Source organism: Micrasema longulum, unplaced genomic scaffold (assembly GCF_059751315.1).
Source record: "Micrasema longulum isolate JH-2025_06_02 unplaced genomic scaffold, ASM5975131v1 h1tg000348l, whole genome shotgun sequence".
NCBI lineage: Eukaryota > Metazoa > Arthropoda > Insecta > Trichoptera > Brachycentridae > Micrasema > Micrasema longulum.
The window spans coordinates 232,813-256,386 of NW_028277551.1; the positions used below are offsets into that span (position 1 = coordinate 232,813).

The following is a 23,574-nucleotide window of genomic DNA, read 5'->3' on the forward strand; positions in this document are numbered from 1 at the left end:
TTTAATTTTCACTCGAAAACACTGAAAAAAAGTTAGATACAACACTGTCCGTAGTATTTATCCTAATAATGAAGAATACAGTTCTGTGTGTGAAATGTTGCCAGAACTCTGGATGAGTATTTTTGCCTCGATGGCTACTGTCTCAGTCGAAATTCCTGAAAATGAAAATCGAGTGTGAATCGGTTGGTTAGAAGTTTTGCCGACGGTGTTTACGCGGAAGGATCGATTCCCGATCAGATCGACATGAAATACGCAGTTCAAACAGTGGTTTTCAACGTAATATTAATAGTCCCCGAGTTGAAGCGGGAGACCGATCATCTCGTGGTCTTGTATTGAATGGTCAAAAAAATTCTGACCAATTTTCTAAAGCAAAATCGCTCACCTGAACCGAATGCACTACATTGCCAGGCAAATCGCAGCGTACCACCATCATAAGTTATTTCTTAAACAGGTGTGCCAAAAAGATTTTCACAAATGTGCCAATTTCTCAAAAACAAACGGAGGTCAAATTGCGATTAAAATTTGAATTTGTGAGCTAAGAACACATATTTCTATCTTCCCCATGAATGCTACAAATAGACGAGACTTGATTTATTCATATTCAAATCATACAGAGACTTATTTTCGAAACCTCTACGTACAGTCATATCACTTCACTACTTCGGGAAGTACACTGGCTACATTTTCCACAGAGGGTGGAATACAAATACGCTCAATTATTATGTTACCTCTACGCAAACAGCGCACTAAATCCGGTAAACAGGCATTTGCGGTCGCTGCCCGTATGGCATGGAATGCAAGGCTGTGAGAGTGAAGTGATGTTTTGGAAAAAACTTAAAACCCACTTGTTCTCTAAATCATTTGAATAAATCCGTAGCATGTGATAACAAAATAAATTGTTTTGCTTAAATTTATTTATCTATAGAATCACTACTTGGCAAGCGCCCTTGAAATATTATATTACGAAGATGGCACTTAATAAATTATTCATCAAAATAATTATATTATGATAAGACTCGTCTATTTGTAGCATTCATGGATGGAGGAGGGTAAAAAATGTGTTTTTAGAGGGTAATTCACAAATGCTGATTGTGAGGTTACCTAGTTAGAGTAAATACTCTGCACATATTCCGGTGAGTCGGGAACGTATCGGAGATAATATGATCAGTCCCGCATTTCGCTTTTTAAATAGATATTTCATGTCGACCGTCAGAGGATTGAACTCGGGCAATCGCGCACGGTAGGCAGACGAGCTGATTGATAGGCTGCGAAGCGGACTAATCGCCGAAAACCAAAGACCGCTTTCACACCGGTCGTAGAAATCCACGCGGCACGGTAAAATTAGGATGGATAAATTTTTATTATTATAATAAAACACAAGCAGCTATTAAGCTGATGCGTGTATATCAAGTGTACATGTTTATTAAACATTATACATTGATTTTTGAACACATTACCTGAACTAGCAACAATCACTTTCTCGGGAAGGCCATTCCATTTCTCCACAACTCGGTTCGTCAGGAAGTTCTTCCCGGGGTTGGATGAGAAGCAGGTAGTGTTGAGTTTCAATGAATGACCTCTGAGATGGCGGTTTTCATTCATAGTGAACATTGATTTCAACTTGGTACATTATATTGCTCAGCCAAGATCGAGTGTACGCCCAATGGCCATTTTAATGGACACATTTTTACGTAGGAAATTATTATAAAAAAATTAGAAAGACTCAATGGTTTATAGTAGACTTTGTGGGAGTGGAAGCGGGAGAGAGGTGTTTATAATTGAATTGGATTCAGTGATCGTTTGAAAGAAGACAACTTGTTATCAAAGAAATCAAGACTGGTATGTTTGTTGGCAGACCTAATAATTCTGGGCATAGGGGAATGAAAACCATAGTTAGTTCTATGGTTATCGGTATGAAGTAGTAAGTTTTGTCTGAAGTTTCTAGTTGGGATATTTGATTTTATCGAGCTCAGTAGTTCAGGCGCATCAAAGAGTTGAGAATTTTAAATAGGACTATAAGGTCGGATTTATTTCAACGGTCTTGAAGAGAAGATATATTCAAGCTAGTTTCTAACTCATTATACGTATATAGGTCTCTGGGTAAGCCCAACCTCCAGCCTATCTTTCTCAAAAATCGATGTTGAACTGACTTAATATTCTTGATGTGAACATCATAATATGGAGACCAGATAACAGAGGAATACTCTAGGTGCGGGCGAACTAGAGATCAGAAGAGAGTTTTAAGGGTATTGATATTTTTTTTAGTCAGCTGTGCTTCTGTTAATATATCCAAGAAGTTTTAAGGATTTATTGATAACAAGTTCAATATGAATTGTAAAAGAAAGTTTAGTTCTTAGAGAAACTACCATTTTAATTGCTCTTCTCTGGACTTTCTCCGACAACTCTATGTCTTTTTTAAAATAGAGACTCCAGATTTGGTAGGCATACTCCAGGAGTATTTTTAATGAATTATACTATCCTTCACATACTTATCTTTTAAATGGCGTCAAACTTTTAAAGCGTCAAAACATCTCTGCATAGTCATATCAATGGATTCAAAATGGGAAGCTCGCCAAGCCGATTTGAAGGCATTTGAAAATATTAATCGAGATATTTCTTAAAATATGCATGGCCTATGTACCACCTCTATCGGAGTATGGAGTCTCTATTTTAATTAAGACATCGAGCTACTAGAAAATTTCCAAAGATGCGCTATGCAAATCTCCAAATTACTGGTACTAAGGATTTGCGATACCACGGTAGATTGAATGCACTATGAATCATTGGAAGAACGACGAAAGAGATGGGATTTGATAGATATTAAAAGTTACAAATTGATTTCTATTACTGCCCGCTGATCGAGATGTGTAATTTCAATCTCAACGCCAGATTTACAGGGTCATAAGTGGAAGCACCACGATTCTCAATTTCACCTTAATATCAACTATCCTTTCCAGCAGGATGGTTTCAGACTGGAATAAATTGCCAAGCTCAGATGTCCATTCCATTTCGGTCAAGCAGTAAAAAAACAGTTTGGATGCTTTCTTGAAGGAAGAACGCGGACAAAAAGCGGTACACGAGATATAGGCACAGCGAAGGCTACCTGGCTATAAAAAAGAATATTTTTATAAAAATGAATCCAATCTTTGTTATTTTATTGTGCCGTGTGGAATTTAACGATTGTCTGAAATGGGTCGTTGACGAAATTTAATATCGGTATCGCCTTAGTTTGAATGGACTCCGATAGAAATACCGATATGAGTTCTGAATGCTCGGCGCATATCTTGCGTAGAGCTACGTCGTCACGATCGGTATAGCATTCGGCGCGTCGTTCTTGACGATGTTCTCGTCGATGGGAGTCGGCGCCCGGATGACGTCGACCTCCGCGTCCATCTTCGTCGTCGGACACTCGTCGATCTTGGGCGGCGAGCTGTCGGCGTCAGCGGGCGGCGTGTCGAAGCACTTCAGCGGGTCGTCTGTCAGTATGGGGGGTGTGTCGAGGGCGACGAACGTAGAGTTGTCGACGGGGTTTATAGACGCCGATGACACGTCGACGCCCATGGATGAGTTTGAATCGTCGTTCAACATTGGCTCGTCAGTCTGAAAAAATACCACAAATTAATCTCTCTGTTTATAATTTCATTGAAAAAAAAATATGTACATATAAGGAGAAGAGAAAATGGAAGATCAAAATTAAACCCAAAAATTAGAGGTTTAAGGTTTGAACCCCCCTCTAACTGATTCTCGTTTTATATCAGTCCCTTGTTGCTAAAAGTCTAAAAATTTAAATATTTTTGTAAAATTCACGATTCTGCCCATGTTTTAAGCTTTGATATTTTTTCTGTGCACTGATTTTTGTGAAGTGCAAACAATCACGTCGTTTCACTGTGGGGGTAGGCAGAGAGGAGAGAACGCCACTTTAGTCGGTCTTTGCATGCTCGACAATTATTTTGCATGCTCGGCATTTGTGACGTTGAATTTGGTCTTGCTTTCTATGTCTTCCCGAAACAGACAAAACCTTTTTGGATGTGGGTGAGATTTATCTGAATGATTTCACCCACTAAGCAACGCATGAAAACACAAAAAATTATACACTAATAAAAAACCTTTTTTTTCATATTTATTTTATTGTTGGAGACTTCTTGTCATGACTTGATGCGTAAGACCGATCACCTTACCTTCGCGAAAAAAATGATTGAGACACGGTGCATTAGCGTACCAACGCAATGCCCTATGCACCACTGAGTGCAGATTGGGAAACAATAATTAAAAATCATAAGACCACAACTTTTTCAAGAGTTTTATATGAAAATTACATCAATTTGAGATCTTAATCCAATGTCGTTCCTTAAGCATCATTGGATATAGATCAATAGTACCAAATTACCATTTACCAGAACACTTCACACAATTTTGTACTTTTTACAAAGTAAAAATTAAAAACATAGCACTTTACATAAATTATAACCGAAAAATAGGGCGAATCAGATGGCATAAAAATTGGAATACAATAATAGATCAAATGAAAAACATATATTTTTTTTTGGTTTTTATTTTTATAAAAAGTAATTACAATATAAAGGAAATTAAAGCTAACACTGTTTATTTTGAAAACAATCGTAACCCACAAATCGGTGACCTTCTTCTGTAACTAATTGGATATTTGACGAACGAACGAACTTACGAAATGAAATTGTGACAAAATAAACCTGCAGTGTTAAATATGTCCTACATATCGTCGCTTCAGTTCGTTTTTGTCTAACAGACCAAAACAAAAATTTGCAGGAATAGAGCTTCAAAGATATTTTTACAAAACAGGCATAAATAAGGACCAAATTTGTTAAAAAAAAACCCTTAAAACAATTAAAAAAATTATAAATAAAGGCTTTATCAGAATTTTGTTTGAAATGGTCTGTTAGACAAAAAGAACTAACGCGACCATATCACAAAGTTCTGCACGAATTTTTTATTTTTTTTAATAGAAAAAAATTAAAGTACACTTTGTATTTATATGCAAGTTTTGACAATAGAGTTAAATTCAAAATGGCAGATTGCAAAGGGAAAAAATGACAGAAAATTCAAGAGGAAGACTGTTATATTTTAATTGTGTTTATCATTATCATAGTCATCGCCTCCCCTTCCCTGGCGTATAGGGCACTGCATTTGTATAGGTATCGATGGCGGTGCCTCAATTTGAGATTGTTTTTATTACGTGAAAGTAACAGGATCAGTCTTGCGCCTCAGGTAAATTATTGAGGCGTTTGTGGAGATCTCTAAGTTTGCTTCTCATATAAAGTCAACCATGTCAGGACGTAGTAAACATTTTTTAAAAAATTAACCCGCTTAGTCACAATTGGTATTTTTATGATCGTGAATTATGTTACGATTGTTTACAAAGTCGTCAAATGAAAAAATTTGTACAGAAAATACATGCAAAATAATATTAAATTATACAATGGAATTTTTTTTTCTCTATGAATAAAGGCAAGAACAATAAGAACGTGTTATGTATCTAAAATTGGAGTTAAAAATGTTTTCTTAGCGTGGTAAAAACAAATGTTAAATTGTAGGGTTACGAGCTCGTGCACATTTCAAATACACACCACCGTTTCGCATTTTTCCTATTGAAAAAGGTTGCCGAAACGTGGCCCATTTACCACAATGCAATTAAATTATATTTGACTTTAGAAATCTTAATTTGATAATCATGCATCAAATAGAATAAGGATTTATATGTAAATGAGAGCATATAAAATGCTTTTGTATTAGTTAAATAGAACACCAACAATAAAAAATAAAAAAAACACTTTTTAAAACAAAAATGTTTCAAGGACTCAATTTCATAGAAACTACACACTTATTTCCTTGGGAAATAGAATTGCAAGAGAATTTTCCATTGGAAAATACGCGATAAACTGTCAAATTTAATTCTTACGATAATTATAGTAGATATTATGATTGTACGCTGTATTGCTGCCAAACGTATAGTAATTATACGTTTTGGTCGGCCCATAGTAATTTCGCGAACTGTGCAAAGAATTAGCAGCGGTAGACTCGGCATCTTTGCAATCGACTATCACGCGGAGATTATTCGTATTGATGGCGTTCTCCTTGCCACGGAAAACATTCCGGTTGAAATGCGAGTGCAGATTGCCGTAACTGCGCGAGTTGTAGGCGTTGAAGTGTTTGCTGTTCGCCGAAATGTAGCGCATGCGACTGCGATAAGCAATCTGTTTCTGCGGTTCCACCGTCTTGACTGCACTCGCGCAATCGATCGATTTGTCGTCGACCGTGACAGCAGAGCTGCTGCCGGAGTCTGGGTTGGGAGACTCGCTGTCAACCTCCATTTTGACCTCGGATTTGATGAACGCGACCGATTCTTGTTTGATGGGTATGGCGGGGTCGACTGCGATGGCGGGATCGACTGGGATATTTGGATCGACGACTGGGATCGCCGATTGCTCGGTGGCTGGTTTGTTCTCTTCCGCTACTTTGGGAACAGATTTAGGTGTACTCACGCTCTCTGATGCATGTTTGACTCTCTTGTTGGCGTTGGCGGATGCGCTGGCTGCGTCAGACTTCCTCTTGGTTTGCGCAGCGGCCTGGTTGGTGTTGCTGGATGAGGTTTTGCGCTCCCGACGGAGAAGAGACGAAGGAAGGTACTGTTGGAGCTGCTTGCGCTTGACATGACGAGCCTACAAGAGAATATTATTATAGAAAAAAAATATTTTCATGCTGAAGCTTCTTGTTACATTACATTTGCAGCTCATTGCTAATATTACATTTATATCATCAGTATAATCCAAAAACCCATCTTTAATAATTATGAAATAACAGTGAAAAAATATTTGAAACAGTAACTATTAATAGTCCATAAATGGATTGCTAAAAAGACTAGACAGGAAGCTGAGGAATGTTTCATACATCAAAATATAATTTTAATTTCTAGAAAGTTCTTACTCATTTTATTAACCCTCCTCCCTGGTGATGCGTGGCTAGTACACATTGCGTCTAATAACTATAATAACTTTATAAATATAATCAATATTGGGTTTAGATTTTCAGTATTCCGCGATTGCACATTTACATATCGACTGAAATAATTTGTTATTAAATAATAAGTACTTATTAGGCACAAAAAAGAATGTTATCGAAAATCGGGGATAAATTACATATAGTATACTCTCAGCTAGTCACGTAGTCCAGTACTATATAGCTAATCAGTAGCTCTCGGGAAGTTGGCGCGGGTGCACGTTTCGCCCGAGTCGTTAGCGATACCCAAAGGTTTTTTTATGTTTTCAGCAGTTAGATTTGAAATATTATCATCTTTGAATTAAATTATGGTTAATTAAAGCCATTCTCTATAAATATTTAATTTTTAACTTTTTAAATCTCTTAATTTTTTAATGTGTAGTGACTACACAGCACCGTAACGCGCGGGTGTATTTAGGACAGTAAGGGAAAGGTTAATGTAAGAATATTTTTTCATATTTCTTTTGAATTTTTACACAACAATTGTTGTGATAGTATGTACTATTATGTATAAAATAAATAATACACTGACACTCCAGACCAGCGAGCCAGTGGAGTGGCTACATCCATAAATAAAAATGAAATTATATTAAATGTACTTATTGTATAAACATTTTCTTTTGTAAACTATGTATTTGTATTATATATTGGATTAAATAAATAAATAAATAATTGAGGTCCTGAAATTTTAATTAAATTTATTATTGATATTATATACTGATATTATGTAGTTAAAGACAAAAATATTTTAAAACAGACTGAATTTACAGCACATTACTGCAAAATAAAATGGGAAAAAAAAGGTGTAAAAAAACACAAGCACGCCCCGTCAACCTTGCCGGGAATTGAACCCGAAACATCAAGCGAGGCAAGTAAACGAGGAATAGTGAGCGACGGTACCTCGATGGTCATCCCCTCCTTGATCATCTTGATCTGCATGGCCTGGCGGCTGACCAGCTCGGTGAAGCTCTTGATGTCATAGCGTAGGTCGACGTTGAGGTTCTCCGTCTTCTCAAAGGTCAGCCCGATGAACCACATGGAGCAGCAGCCGGGGGGTTGAGAAGGCTGGAACCAATTACCATTTGGTTAGGGCAAATGTTAGGCTGAGATAAAATCTCGAGAGAGTCTCGAGATTGGTTTCAGGGCTTTGTCTGTTTGAGAGCACTTGCGGTCTCGAGATAGGTATGGGAGACTCGACACTGACTTTAGTCTCGAGACCGAGAGAATTTCGGGTTGACTACAGAGTCTATATAATATTTGTGATAATATACTCAGGGGTGGGTCAATTTCAGTGGATGATTTAAATGTATTATGAAACATAAGAAGGAATTCTGGAAGAAGACAGATGTCCTGGCTACGAAATATACGACTGGACTGTGGAGCAGATTTTCTGCACAGAGAGACTTTGGCCAGAGTGATTGCCAACGTTAGGGATACCTGACAGTAAATGAAACATAAAATTTTGTTGCCTTTTGAAATTTGTCGAGAAATATATTTATTAGGGATGCGCAATAAAAGATACCAATCCGTTTTTTGTCTATATAGTGTAACAATTGCCTGCAATCGCCTTACAATGCTTGCAACGCCGATGTTTGATAATACAGGATATTGCTTCCATATGTTCTTAGATGTTCAACGCAACGTTCATATAAATAATTCTTCTAGAATGTGCCTCCGTGGTCTGGTCTCCGTCCAACATAGCTTGCTTCGAAAAATAGCGTGGATGCTTGGACTAGAGAGAGATAATTATTCTTATGCTGAAATAGAGTCAATTTTAAATATTTCTAGTCTACACAAACGTATAACTAATATTGACTCCATATATATGTTCGGCATTTTAAATGGTATAATCGATGTTCCATCATTACTGGGACAAGTAAAATTCAATATTCCGACTCGTAGATTGAGAAACAATGAAGTACTGTTCATCGATCAGCATAGAACAAACCATGGCCTTAATTCTCCAATACCCGTCTTTGTCGTATTGTTAACTCGAGACAAGATCTGGACTTTGTTGGTTTAAGTTTACAATGATTTAAACGAGCACTAAATAAATAGTCCAGATCTTGTCTCGATGTCCCTTATGTTTGTCAATGCTTCTTTTCTTTTTTTAAAATGTTTTAAACTATTCTTTTATTGTAATATTTAAACCTTATAAATTGTATACATGAACAATGTCCGTTAATAAATAAATAAATAACATTAATACTTAATGTTTTAAGTAAATGCACAGCCCTGGCAGCCTTAATTATGAGAACGGCTTCAAAACATGGTCATAAAAATACCATTAAAAAATAGCGCAGATATATTGTCATCTCTTTTAGTTACATTTAATAAATGACAATTTTACATTCTACGAGTGCGATAAAAAGAGAGAGAATTATTTCCAGATGTCGGCTGACTGGGTAAAAGCTTTTCGAGTTAACATTTAAAGAAATATTTGGATTTAAACGATTGAAAAAAAACATTTTAATTACACAAATGAAATGTATGACTTAACTAACCTGTTGTGTATTTTGGCTGTCACTATTTTCTGTCGGTTGTTCTGGACCATTTTCTGCGGGAGTTTCTGTAGGCTTCACAGCGTCCAAGTCAATCACTTCGGAGGGGTTAGTCGGTGGAGCTGCAGAGAACGCGACATATAGATATATACATAAATGGTAAAGTATACAGTTGTGCTGACAACTGTATATTTTAAGAGGTGACATCGAAAACAGTTCAAAAACCTCTCATGCATATGTTTTTAATGCCCGGATAATAATTTCTATAATTTAAACTCATTGAAAAAAAAAATCGTAAGGCATTATTATTGCAGCAATCTAAATGTAAATTTTTTAAAATCGATTTATGTATTTATTTATTGACACTTTATATACATATACAATAAATATACATATAAGGGCGGGCATATTGCCTTAAGGCAATTTCTTCCTACCTACCCAAACCGTTCAGTTTGAGAAAATTATAAATACATGGACATATTGAATCTTACAATTTTATACAAAAATTAAAGCAAAGTTAATGTATTGTACATTATTGACACATATTTTTTTTCTATACAATATATTTTCATAATTTTTTAACGAAGCACTGTTACTTTCCAAAAAAGAGACTAGACTTTAAGATTTTATTTAAAATTTGGTTTAAACAATTTTTTGTGTATGTATGTCCAAATGCTTGCAGACTGGGTGGATTTCCTCCTTAGGGAATTAAATTTATTTTATTATTATTTTATCCTTATTCATAATTAAATTTGTTGCAACAGAGGGAAAACATTATTGAAAAGAGAATATTGAAGTCTAGGCATTTACAGGGCTTATGACCTGCCATTGGTCATAAGTGGCCACTTTCCACATTGTGTAACATTCACCATTCTGCCTTTGTTTGAAAATCCACATTTCCTCATCTCTTCCATCTGTTGACTTTTGTGAAGTAAAAAGTGTGTAAAGGGCCTCTTACACGAGCCAATGACAGGTCATAAACCCTGTAAATGCCTAGACTTCCATATCCTTTCTCAGAAATGCTTTTCCTCTGTTGCAACAAATTTAAACATTTAGTTTGTTTACAACATCATCTAATGAAACTTGTTTCATGTATTTTTCCAAATGAAGAGAACAAAAGGATGTATATTTACAACAAACGAGTAAATCGTGTATTCTCGTGTAAATTTATTTTCTCCTCTATTCCTCGATTGAACGCGAACAGAAGCGGGTTTCGAAAATGCTCACTTTCTCAATATAAAGACATCATTCTTCAAACGCGTCAACTGCTTTTAAAGCAAACTCACCAGTAATACTTTGATCCATCCTTTGTTGAACAGCTGGTGGTACGGTGTTGTAACATTCGGGGTTGACATGGGCGATCATTATGTGAGGGTTACGCTCCAAGTTACCTAGAAAATAAAGTAAAAAATTTAGCTGACAAAAATGATACAAATATATCGTCTTTTTTGGGTGATTATATCGGCAGTCAGATGGCAGGAGGGATTTTATTAAATGTAGTCCTACTGTCAATCGAAGCTAAACTGGCAGTGCACAACGGAGTTTTAGTCCCAACACTTATGTATGGAAGTGAAACATGGAACTGGCAGAGGAAGGATGAAAGCCAAGTGAACGCGGTTGAAATGCGATCTCTTAGACGAATGTGTGTCTCAATTTAACCTTTTTAAACTTTTATCATCACCAGGTTTTACGTTGAATATTTTTCAAAATCCAACAAGTTCTAACAAACATGTTTTTTTAAATTTAACTATTTTTATAAAAAAATTCTTTGATTATTGAAAAATATTTATGAGTACATGAAAATAACATTTTTATATGTATATATTTGATATGTAATACATATAATTTCTTTACTAACTTTGTATTCTTTGTGGAAATCTGTTATTAGTTATGAGTTTATACACTATATTTGTTTGTTTACTATAAATATGTATGTAGAACTGTTGATTTCCCAATAAAATAAATAACTCGTATTGTATCTAGATTTAAAGACGATATCAATCCTTAATTATTATTAAGTTTATTAAGATAATATTAATAAACAATATTAGATAAAATAATATCTGCATTTTTAACTTTCATGTCTCAAAAAAATATGACTCCTACATAGACCCTTGTTTCCCCAAGGAGACAAAGTGTTGGATAACATAAATAAATAAAATTAGAATTTGCTACTGATTTTATTCTTTTGTTTTTTCCCCTAAAGAATAGTCCTTAGACTGGGACCTGAAGCGTAAGACTGATCATCTTACCTTCGTGTAACGATCAAGGTATGCTGCGATTGGCGTACCAATGCAGTATCCTATGCATTATAATGTGCATTATTAAGGAAATGATGATGATGAATTGCATATGTATTTTTTCTAATAATGCATAAAAATAAACATAAAATTTAGGTGTATTAAAGCAAAATATGATTGAAAAAAAAATGCTTTTATGGAATTTCGCGTTTAAAATTCTATGTTTGGAGCTTGAAGTGTAAGATAATTCTGTGGATTTCCAAGTGGGTTAAGGATGATCTCTCACCGATGAGGTGGCGCAGTTTGCTCTCGACGAGACCGCACCACTCCAGGTGGTCCTCGGAGTTGGCGCTGCCGGCGAGGAGGACGATGAAGTGGCGATAGCGGGTGAAGAAGGGCGGGATTTCAAACAGTCGCTCCCAGCTGCACTTGCCGCACATGATGTCGTCAGTTATCGCCAGACCTGGAGAATAAATAATTGAAAAAATACTATCAAATGAAAAAATACGTACAAAGGAATTATTTGAATATTCTTGGTATTTTTATCTTTCATACTTAAGAAATAATTTGATGTTTCTTTTGTGTTGAGTTGTGGTATTGTAGGTAGTGTCACGGACTTCGGATTAAGAGGTCGACAAAAAGCAAAAAAAATGAAATATTTCGGTAAATAGGGGCTTTTTTTTTAAAAAAAAAAAATTGGTTCAAAAATGTGTTTTTAACCAATTGCACACAAAGCCGGCTAATAGCAGGCCAAAGTCAATTTGTCACTGACTCACAAAGCTGGCGATTCGCCGGTTTGCCTTTGAAGTGATTTTTTTTACATGAAAACTGAATTACAATAACTTTATGCATAACAATGACATAAATAAGTATATTTCGGTTCATAATAAAATGCAATAATCACAATTTTTTATTACAAAATATTAATTTAGTATTAATGTTGTACTAATAAAAAATGTGTCAAAATTAAATAGTGTGTTGTATAAACAAATGTCATATTTATTAGTGGTGTAATTAACTTAAATGAATTTGCTCCAAAACAGACAAACCAGCCAGGCAAAAAAATATAACTTTTTTATGTAATCCCGATTACCAACATAAGCAGAAGAAAAAAACATTCTTAGGGATACTGGTAATTTTTTTTTAAATCGCCACTTTTTAAATTTGGTAGGTGCATTCAAATCTTTAATTGCCTTTATTAATGTATGCGTGACGAGGATGTTTTCGTTTAAAATATTATAGGGTGCATAGCCACACAAACAAAAACACAAGCTTTGTTCACCGTTTTTTATTAAAAATAAAAAATTACCAAGCCTGAATTCCTCCATGATGACTGTCCTCGTGGATGTGGAGACATTGAAGGTACTGTTCTGCTGGGGATATGCTGGAGTAATAATTGGCATCAGGTGGTAACGATCAGACACATTGACCTGTGAAGATAAATCACAACGTTAGAAAGATTCTGTATTACAACATGTCGCAATTTTGTTAAAGGTTTCTTTTTAACAATTTCATTTTTAAAATTATGAATGAAAACAATATCCATATTGATTTTGAAAATATAATGATTCTTTCTTGATCCGTTTCATAGATTTATATCGGGATTAGTATTATGCGATAATTCCCAGAGGAAGTTCAGTGGATATTTTTATTTGTTAATAGATTATTAAGCAAATCCATTTTTTTTTCCTATTTTTATATAGCCAACCCAGCTGTAGAAGATGATCTGATATTGAACTTACCCTGGGGTCCCAGACGGGGAATCCCAAGTTGACGTTATCGGGCTGCTTCAGCAGAACGGGCTGCGGCCACTTCCACTGCGAGAAGACGAGGAAGAACTTGTGTACCAGGGTGGCGGGCAGAGCGTTGGGGTACAGCTGGCACGTGCGAGCGACCAGCATGGCCCAGGATACTCCGCCCAGGTAGCCCAGCGCGTTGGAGTAGATTCCGTGACCTGGAAGAAGAGGCAAGAGGCTGGTAAGACACAGTCACTGAGGTGTTATGCAGGGGAGCTTGCTCGGGACCCTATACTCATGATTAACTCAAATTCGTGCTAAAAATCCATTTGCTAACGGTGCTGTAAAGTTGCGTTACACTAAGCAATTGACATGAAGAGATATTTTGAAATAAAAAAATGTAATATTAATCAGATCTCTTTCCATAATAAGATCTGTTTTTCATAATTTATAAAAATATGTATGGCAAAATATGACTAAAAGGTATATCCAGAAAGTAAAATCCTATTGCTATCACAATGTTGATATTGCATTTTCGCGCATGTGTGGTACATAACCTGAATTGAGGAGTTGAGTGAGCAACATGGTGTATGCTTCATGGTGCTTGTTTGAAATGTCAAATCACAGATGGAAGAAAACAAATTACAGACTTCTCACAAGCGGCGGGATTTGAAATATTATTTAAAAATTATTAATAAGCACCATGAAGCGTATACAGCAGTCAGATGGCAACTCATAATGGCATAAACTCCTCAAAAGGTCTATGCAGGTACCACGAATATGCAAAACTGCAATAGCAACGTCGCCATGGCAAGAAATTCAATGAAAACTTACTCTTTGGATACACTTCATATTATTTTTTTTAAATCAGAGAGATTTGTATTTTATGTGACAACATAGCCATCACAAAAACTGATTCAAGAATGACTTTGTGAAAATAATTAGTTGTAATATTGTTCTTACGTTTGGCCCACAGTTTGATGGCGCGCAGGGCCATCCTGAAATGCTGCATGTCGGGCACAAGGCGAAGTATCTCGTCAGTAACACGGCAGCCATTGAGACTGCGAACACACTTCTTGTCCAAATTTTTGAGCAGAATATCATCTCCGAGATCAAACGAGTCTGTAACGAAAATAAAATATTAGTAACCTGGCAATAAGCTAAATTTTAAAGGGAATATCAACATCATCATTCCGCGTCTGCTCCCTAGTTGAAGCATATGGTGTCTATTGTTTTATTTAAATTTAAACGGTCACAAAGTACAAAATTTAACTGAATCATAACGTATTAGGGGCGTGGCCAATGCAATGAACATATTTGCGGGAACATCAGTAGCTCAATCACAAATACTATTAACGTGCTTAAAAACATGCTAAGCATTTGAGCGATCACAATGAACAATAATGAACATGCTTAAGTTATCGCAGTCATAAGTCAACGCGTGTGTAATCTCAAAGTCGTAAATAAATACAGTTCACTAAATCGCGAAAAATCGGCATTTACTATAAAAAATAATACAATATATTGCATTTGCAAAATAGTTATGAGTATCTAACACCAAAAACCGAAAATTAAATTACAATTACTATGGCGACTGCTTTTCTTGACATTTGGCTTGCCAATTGTCGGTTAACTGCAATAAATAGCATGATAAATAATAAATAAATAAAAATAGCAGTTTTGGAATATTTTCCATATTTACACCGGCGAAATTCAAATATGTGATTGCGCAGCAGGATTATACGTCGCGAAACGTAAATATTTTGACATTAAATATTAGGTGTTCACGGATGTTGCATCGTGATCGTGAATACGATTAACAACCATGGTGAGAAATTGTTATCACGTCGCTTTTTAGCACGTCGATAGTTATTTGTGATTGAGCTACTGGGCCCCGATTACAATGGGAAGTTATCATTTATCTTAAATTTTATCTACCGAGTAAAATTAAGTTTTCTGTATGAATACCAGAATATGCATACAATTTTTTTCTTCTTAACATGTTCAATTATGGGTTACCGACAAAGATATTTCAAATGTACATGCAAATATACTCATTTTCGTACACAATTATCGGTTTTTCTTTATAGACAGTTGAAGACAGCTCTGTTAACTTCCCACTGTAATGGGGGCCCAGGTGATCTTAGCTTTAAGAGTTTACTAGCCGTGATATTAATATGATTGTCCCATCTTAATTCGCCCAGACACACAGGGATTACAATAAAAAGGAACTTAATTAGTAAGATGCTTCCTATCTTACCTGGTATTTCCTTCAGTGCGAGTCGGGCGAAGAGCATGTCAATCTCGATTCCGTCGAAGTTCATCTTGATGACGGGGACGAAGGCCTCCTCCACCGCACGGAGGCTCTTCACGTTCTCCAGCTGACGCAGGACCTCATAGAATGATGTGAAGTAATCGGAACGGTCCACGTGCCGGGGGGCGACGCACAGCGCGTCTATATCAGCGCCGCGGTGATGCACCTGCGGAAGGGATTTATTGAATTAAGTTAATTTACGGTGGAACCTCAGTTAACGAGCACCTCCCTTCAAACATAATATAGAGGGGTGATTAAAGTAAATTAAAAACCACAGTTTTGTAGCATTCATGGAGGTAGATAAAAAGATGTGGTTTTCAATGTTCTATGGTCAATGCATAATAAACATTACGAGTGGGTGAATAAAACTAACTGTCTATTAAATATGTCTATTAACAAGAGGAAATTTAGAAACTGGTATATTTGTAATTGTAAGCCACTATTATAATTTTCCTTGACAGTTTTACCTTTTTAGATTATCTGTATAAATTATAAGTACACATTTATTTTATTACTTAGTGACAAAATTAAATTGTTAATAACCTTATTGATAGCCCAGAAATTGTTAGAAGCATTTCATATCGAGTCCCTGTCCGTAGAACTCGTCAATCCTCTTCGACATTCCTAACTCAATGACTAATTATATGAAAAATAGCACTCTTTGAAGAATACAGATTACCTATAATGGCAGTTTTAGTGACATCGATATATTACACTGTAAATACCATATTTCTATCAGATCTGCTAGACATTTTAAATTTATCTCCTGCTTAATGTTTTATTTTGTTTCAATTTATTTTTTTTAATTTTTACTTATTTATATGTTCATCTACTACCTGCATATAATTAATTTTTGTTGGTTGTGAATTTTTACTAAGAAATATAAATGTTCATGGAAGCAGAGAGAGGGGAGGAAGGTAGAGTTAGAGCTATACAATGTCTTCTCCCTTTTAGGTACTTTTTATTTAATATTTTTATATAATTACTATATCTTACTATAATGTGTCATTAATTTTGAAGATGTTTTTTAAATTGACCTAAATTTATCGTCTTATATTTTACTTAAAGATTCTTCTCGTCGTTTCTTTGAATCCCTTAAAATAAATATGTGTTTATGTTTTTCCTTTTTTAAAAATAACGTTACGAGTATTACTATTTTATTTTTACATCTGAGCATGTTTTTCATTCTTTATTTCCATTCTTAATTTTTAATTACTCTTACAAATTTTCTTCATTTTTAATATTATTTCCATTTGTAAATACTCACTACAAACTGCAAACCTTAAAATATCTTTTTTTCACTTAAATTTTAATTTTTAAACAACTTTCATTTATGTTTTCTTTTTCCTTCTCTTTTTTATACTTTCATAATTAACCTTACATATAATTGCTTTTTAATGTGGAAACTTCACTGGTCTATTAGAATAAAGTCTAATTGTGTAAAATATTAAACTTTGTAACTGTACTGTATGTTTCCTGAATAAAAGAAAATAAAAAATAAATATTTTTTTCCCTCTCTTTCCTGTATTTATAATAAATTAATGTGAAATCTGTAATTGGTCTTACTTTTTTGAATAGTTCAAAAGAACACAAAATTGCACAAAAGTGCATTGTATTTATATAAAGACTGTATGATTTCCATAATAAATAAATAAATATACAATTGCAATTGGATTTTTAAAAAACCTACCTCTCTGTAAAGTGTAATGCTTATGACAAGCAAATTCAGTGGGTCCTATCTTCCTCGTAATAACCAAGTTTGACTGTATATTAATTTGTATGAGAATTTATTTTTGTGATTATTAAGTGATTAGCAAGATTCTGGAATTGATTAAACTTAATTGGAAAATCATTAGAGATAGTAAATGATATGGTAAATATTCTACACGGTTTAAAAAACAAAGTGCAATGAGTTATTTTTGAATACTCATTAAACATGGTGCAAGTATTCAGTTTTTTTTTTACAGAATTGTGGGGAATGTTCCTCTTGTGACTTACCCCGAGCCTGTAGGAGCCGAATGTGTATATGTTCCCGCCAACTGCCTCTGCCACACTGCTGGGCATATTCTTCTGCAGGGAGAGATCCTTGATCCACTTTCTCACGAGGGTATGAAGCTTCCCGAGGACCTCCATGCGATGGTGAAGCTCAAATTCGGTCTCAAACACTCCGTAAGGATTGAGACACTCTTCCAAGTCGTTTGTTCTGTCAATGTCTATCTGTTTGGGACCTGAGGGAAAAAAACACTATTTAAATTCGGATTCCACGTTCAAATTGAAACAGGACTTCGAGACCACAGACTCAGACTGAAAAAAGGAACATGCAAGTGGTATTATTATTTTACATTCTGACTGTCGCACTAGATCCATTAATGTGTATTCGGATTGATTTATCATTTTTTCTTTAGGAAGAATGTATAACCAATGTAATCTTTAAATTAACAAATTACAACAGGAATGGAGAATACCTTAATAAGGAAATATGGATGTCTAGACATTTACAGGGCTTATGACCTATCTGAGTATTTAAGTGGCCACTTTACACACTGTGTAACATTCACCATTTTGCCTATGTTTGAACATCCATATTTCTTCAATTCTTCCATTTGTTGATTTTAGTGAAGTTAAAGAGCTGAAACCTTTATTGTTGCGAAGAGATTCATCTGACTGAATTATTTCACATACTAGACAACGCCTGAAAACATTTTTTTAATTTTTAAACTTCTTCTTGGACCAGTTGGTTTCATTACAATATTTGAGTATTTAAACTTATTTAAGGTATTCTCCATCCCTGTTGTAATTTGTTAATCTCGATGACTCCCGAGGGGGTGAAATCCAGTCTTTTGTCTATGAACATTTGGACAAAATCAAATATTGTAATGAAATCAACTGGTCCAAGAAGAAGTAAAAAAATTGAAAAATTGTTTTCGGGTGTTTTCTTGTATGTGAAATAATTCAGTCAGATGAATCTCTTCGCAACAATAAAGGTTTCAGCTCTTTAACTTCACTAAAATCAACAAATGGAAGAATTGAAGAAATATGGATGTTCAAACATAGGCAAAATGGTGAATGTTACATAGTGTGTAAAGTGGGCACTTAAACCAGCCAATGACAGGTCATAAGCCCTGTAAATACCTAGACATCCATATTCCCTTATTTAAGGTATTCTCCATCCCTGTTGTAATTTGTTAATCTCGATGACTCCCGAGGGGGTGAAATCCAGTCTTTTGTCTACGAACATTTGGACAAACTCAAATATTGTAATCTTTAAATCTTAAATGTTCAAATATGTCTAATGGAAGTATGGAAAAGTAGCATTTTGTTATCATTGTTGTTTACCCAGTTTAAATGTGCTAAACAAACTCTTTTATGCTCATATTTGTGAAGGTTAATATATTAACCAGTTGCTTTAAGGGTCATATTTCCAATACCGCCTTTAGAAATTTAGCTATTTTATTTATTATTATTATTATTATTTTTTACATTTTTTTTTTGCACAACGGGCCAGGAGGCCTAATTACAATGGTGAATTACATCACAGGGCACCCAGGCTTGAGAAAAATCACATTTTTAATTTTTGTGTTCTCACCGGGAATCGAACCCGGAACCTTCCTTGCGTGAGTCAAGCGTCTTGACCACTACACCACGGGGGCCGCCATTTAACTATATTATTTCAATACGCTATCCAGAACTGTCGCTGGTTAAGTTATAGTTCCAACCAGAAATCCATGTGTTTATGCCGTTGTCAAAACGATTGTAAATTTTTTTAATTACTGATATTTGTACTTGTATTTGTAATTTTTTATATTCTATAATAATATTTTGTAAGAATATCTGTGTATTTTTATTTAAAAAAAAAAAATTCTAACATGACTCTAAACAATCATTGGTCAATATATTGACAGATGAAAACTTTCGTTTTTCTGAAAGTGTAAAAAATATTTTTCTATCAAATTTATTTTATGTGGGCAATAGGTATTTTAAAATACAACATTTGAAATTCAAATTCTAATATAATTAATTTGCCCTATAACAGGTCAATAACCACTCAATGACAGGTCACAAGCCCTGTAAATGCCTAGACTTCCATATTTATATTCGCTTCTCAAAATGGTTTCTCTATCTGTTGCAACAAATTGAGTTCCAATTAGGACACTCACCCGCAGTGGAGATGGCGGACGTCATTCCGAGAGTCTTGGGTGTATTTTGATTGTCAGTCCTGCTGACGGTGGTGATGGTGGCCACATTGCTGTGGCTGTACTGCGAACCGGGCCACATGTTGGCGGATTTTGGATTCCCCGCGTTTAAAAGAAGCTCCGGAATGTTCTTGCGAAGAAACCGGCCACCTTGGTCTGCCCAATTCTATGGCTATCGTTATTCTGCTTGGCTGCTTTCACTGGAAAATATTATCAAGTTAGAAAAAAAGGCAAACACATAGCTTGTTTTCCTCTGAACCTTAATTCTGTAAAGAATGTTAATCGATTCTATTCGTTGATGATTTTCATACATAATTCTCGAATATGGGTTTCAGATAATGTGGAATCCCTATTTTGTTAAGGATATCAACCTTTTAATTTAATCAACATGTACTTGTCCTGGTTCATATATACGACAAAGCGGGAGGGCAATTAAATATAGACTAAAAGAACATTTAGCTTCACATAGATTAAATAACAATATATATCAAACTATGCATCACATTTAAATGAATTAAAACATAATTTTGACGAATGAAAAAACATAAAAATTTTACATGTAGGACACAAAGGTCAAAAGTTAGATAGAAATTTTAGAAATAAATAGGATAAAAAACAATAGCGATAGAATTTTAAAAATCACCCCTATTAGCCCTCTTAGTTGAACCCTGTACATTGCAATAAAACAATAAATGTTTTTCATAGAATAGAGTCCTTTACACCGCCAACACGTGTTTCAATAATTTGTCCTACTCTGTTCTATTGAAATATTGCGTGTTGTATTTTTTTCAACTTATTTTCAAAAGTACCTACACTTAAGATAATATTTAGTTTTATATAAATTATCCTTACACTGTATAATATTCACCAGTCTCAAGATGCCCATTAGAGGGTAAAAGCGCTAATTGGTCAAATAAATAAGTGGAAGTATTTTTAAATTAATGACTTATATGCAAATATAAGTTATTACATTATTACAATGGAATTCTATCAAGAATTGTCAATAAATAATTTAAATTTAAAAAAAGGATATCAATTTGTTGGAAAGAGTCCAAAGACGAGCTACAAAGTTGTCGCCGAGCCTAAAACGGCTTCCATATGTGGAGAAACTGGAAACTCTCGGTCTCACAACGCTGCGGAACCGCGAGAAAGGGGTGACCTGATAGAGACATACGAGATACTCAACAGCCACTATAGCTGCCCAAATTTGTTTCTTATGTTCGAGCTTAAACGAGATGTTCGTCTTCGAGGCCACAGTCTCGGGCTGGAGAAAACAAGATTCAATCTAATTCCACGGAAGCATTTCCTGAGCAAAAGGGTTGTCGATGGTTGGAATAAGCTGCCACAAGAGTTGATCTCAATGTGTAGTCTCAATGGTTTCAAAAATGGACTAAATTTGTTTCATTATAATAATAATTTAAAAAAATAGCCTTGTATGAGAAAAAAACGTTACATTTCAAAACCATTCCATATTCCACACATTGGGCACTCCATTTGTAACATGAAGATAAGGTTATAGGTCCTACAATTCAGATGCCAGCCCGGGAACAATGAAATATTGCAGTTTAAACAACCTTTGAAATCAATACTTCACATCCGACCACCCTAAAAGGTATCTAAACCAACAGTAAGCGAATGTGCCAACGAGGCGGACTTATCTCGATTACTTTATTCAGGACTTTTGAGAGCAGCTATCAAGTCAAAAATATTCATCCTGAGTTCTGGTTCTATTCCGCACACAGAACTGTGTTCTTCGTGAAGGTGGACACAAAAGTGATTGATTCTAGACCTTGTACACTATTTTTTAAAATTTATTTATATAACAATAATAGCGGTCATTTTCCTATGAATACATTTAGCAAAATGATTCCTAAATGTTAAGATTAGGATATAAAACCAATATTGATTATTGTCCTTAATGACTCGAGTAAATAGAATAGAATTATTCAAGAACAAAGTGTTCATGATAGGGATGATTTTCCTATAAACATATTTGCAAAATGATAGGAAATCTGAGAATATTTAAACATATAACTGATTCTAGTCCTTGATGATATGAAGTATATTATAATATATAGATTAAACATATTAAAAAGGGGGCGTTTTACTTTAAACTTGGTAAAATGTTCCTTAAAGGTCAAATTTTGGACACATAAAATACAACCATTTGGTATGTCCAAATGTTTGAAATTTACAGAGACAGAATGGTGAATGTTACAGTGTGTAAATTGGCCACGTAAACCAGCCAATGACAGGTCATAAGCCCTGAAAATGCCTATACTTCTATATTCCATTCTCAAAAATGTCTCTGTTGCAATTGATTTAGAACATAAAATAAATATTGATTCTAGAACCTTGGTACACGATAATTCCTTGAAATCAGAAAATGTATTATGAATCTAATAATATAATCTAATCTAATCACGATTTCACTTAAAGCACATTACTGGTGAACAGGGAACTGCATTGGCACAGCCAAAGAGTATTTTAGTTGCATGAAGGTAAGATGATCAGTCTTATGCTTCAGTTGCCGATATGGGGACTATGAAATATTCTAGTGTTTTCAAATAAATATCTCGTTTCAACGGTGTTGGGAATCGAACCCGAGACCTCTTGCGTGGTCGGCAAACGCGCTGACCATCACACCACAAGGGGGACAAGAACACAAACTTTTATATAGTTGCAACATATTTTAAGAAAACAATATAAAATAAGTGAAAAATCAAAAGATTAAACAAATCACTGCAATGAGGCAACTTATAAAGATAATATTTATATGTATGTTATAATTTGACCCAACCCTTGAAGGCCAAATTCAAAACAAATATTATATTAAAAAATAATCAAATACTTACCACAATTATTAAGCTGATTCTCGCTTGAAAAATAATCACAACTTTAACAAGATGTTCGCACCCCGAAGGTTTGCACAGGAATGTTTCGCCAGTACGCAACTTTCTCCTTTTATAGAAAAGGGCCAATTTCTCCGGAAAAACCCAAATTCCAAGCCCTTATATTGGTCGCCGACACTCGGGGCGGGCGCGCGTAGTGAATTTACACAAGTAAACAAACATTTTACGGATAATACAAGGCTAAATCGAACTTACAAGCTACTGAGGTGATTCGGCGAATCCGGAACACAAAACATTCAAGAACAAAGACGCTTCTCGCAAAAATAGCGTGCGCAGATACGAAAAATCAACAAGTTTGCATAGAACTTACATTAATATATGGATTAAACAAGAATACTTACACATAATTCCAACGATTCGCCGTTTATATTGTAAACTAAGTTAAAATCATGGTTGTGACTCTGAATCGCTGTGTCAAACAAAACCGTTTGAGCTATTTTATCTTCCAGCGGCTACGGCGGAAAACAGAAACACTCTCTCTCCTAGAAGAAACAATAATTTATCGATTCACTCAGGTATCGCGATATAAATATGCGATATAACAAAACAAAACACAAAGAACTATTTCTAAACAAGCACACCAGCGAATAACAGAACAGCCATGTTTGAATTGGTAATACCAACGCAGAAAACAATGAATCGTGAC

The 23,574-nt window shown here is 34.9% G+C and overlaps 1 protein-coding gene across 1 annotated transcript; it reads right to left on the bottom strand.

Moving 5' to 3' along the window:
- Positions 1-1,385: 1,385 nt before the first annotated feature.
- Positions 1,386-23,552, bottom strand: hrg (poly(A) polymerase hiiragi). Its single transcript, XM_088225364.1, has 13 exons — positions 23,270-23,552; positions 19,981-20,216; positions 17,822-18,051; positions 15,770-15,989; positions 14,473-14,631; positions 13,516-13,727; positions 13,083-13,203; positions 12,060-12,236; positions 10,820-10,924; positions 9,537-9,655; positions 7,933-8,097; positions 6,519-6,695; positions 1,386-3,600 (listed from the first exon to the last, which is right to left on the bottom strand). Exons 2-13 carry the CDS (start codon positions 20,096-20,098, stop codon positions 3,295-3,297), a joined length of 2,109 nt encoding a protein of 702 aa, XP_088081490.1. The 5' UTR covers positions 20,099-20,216; positions 23,270-23,552; the 3' UTR covers positions 1,386-3,294.
- Between the last annotated feature and the right edge of the window lie 22 nt (positions 23,553-23,574).

What these genes read in the sequence shown, in the direction of transcription:
- hrg (XM_088225364.1), bottom strand. Translation starts at nt 20,098, where the DNA reads ATGTGGCCCGGTTCGCAGTACAGCCACAGCAATGTGGCCACCATCACC. An exon ending in CAAACTGCGCCACCTCATCG is followed by an intron (nt 10,925 to 12,059) that starts GTGAGAGATCAT and finishes TTTATTTTCTAG; the next exon opens with GTAACTTGGAGCGTAACCCT. An exon ending in AGGAGGGGATGACCATCGAG is followed by an intron (nt 6,696 to 7,932) that starts GTACCGTCGCTC and finishes ATTCTCTTGTAG; the next exon opens with GCTCGTCATGTCAAGCGCAA.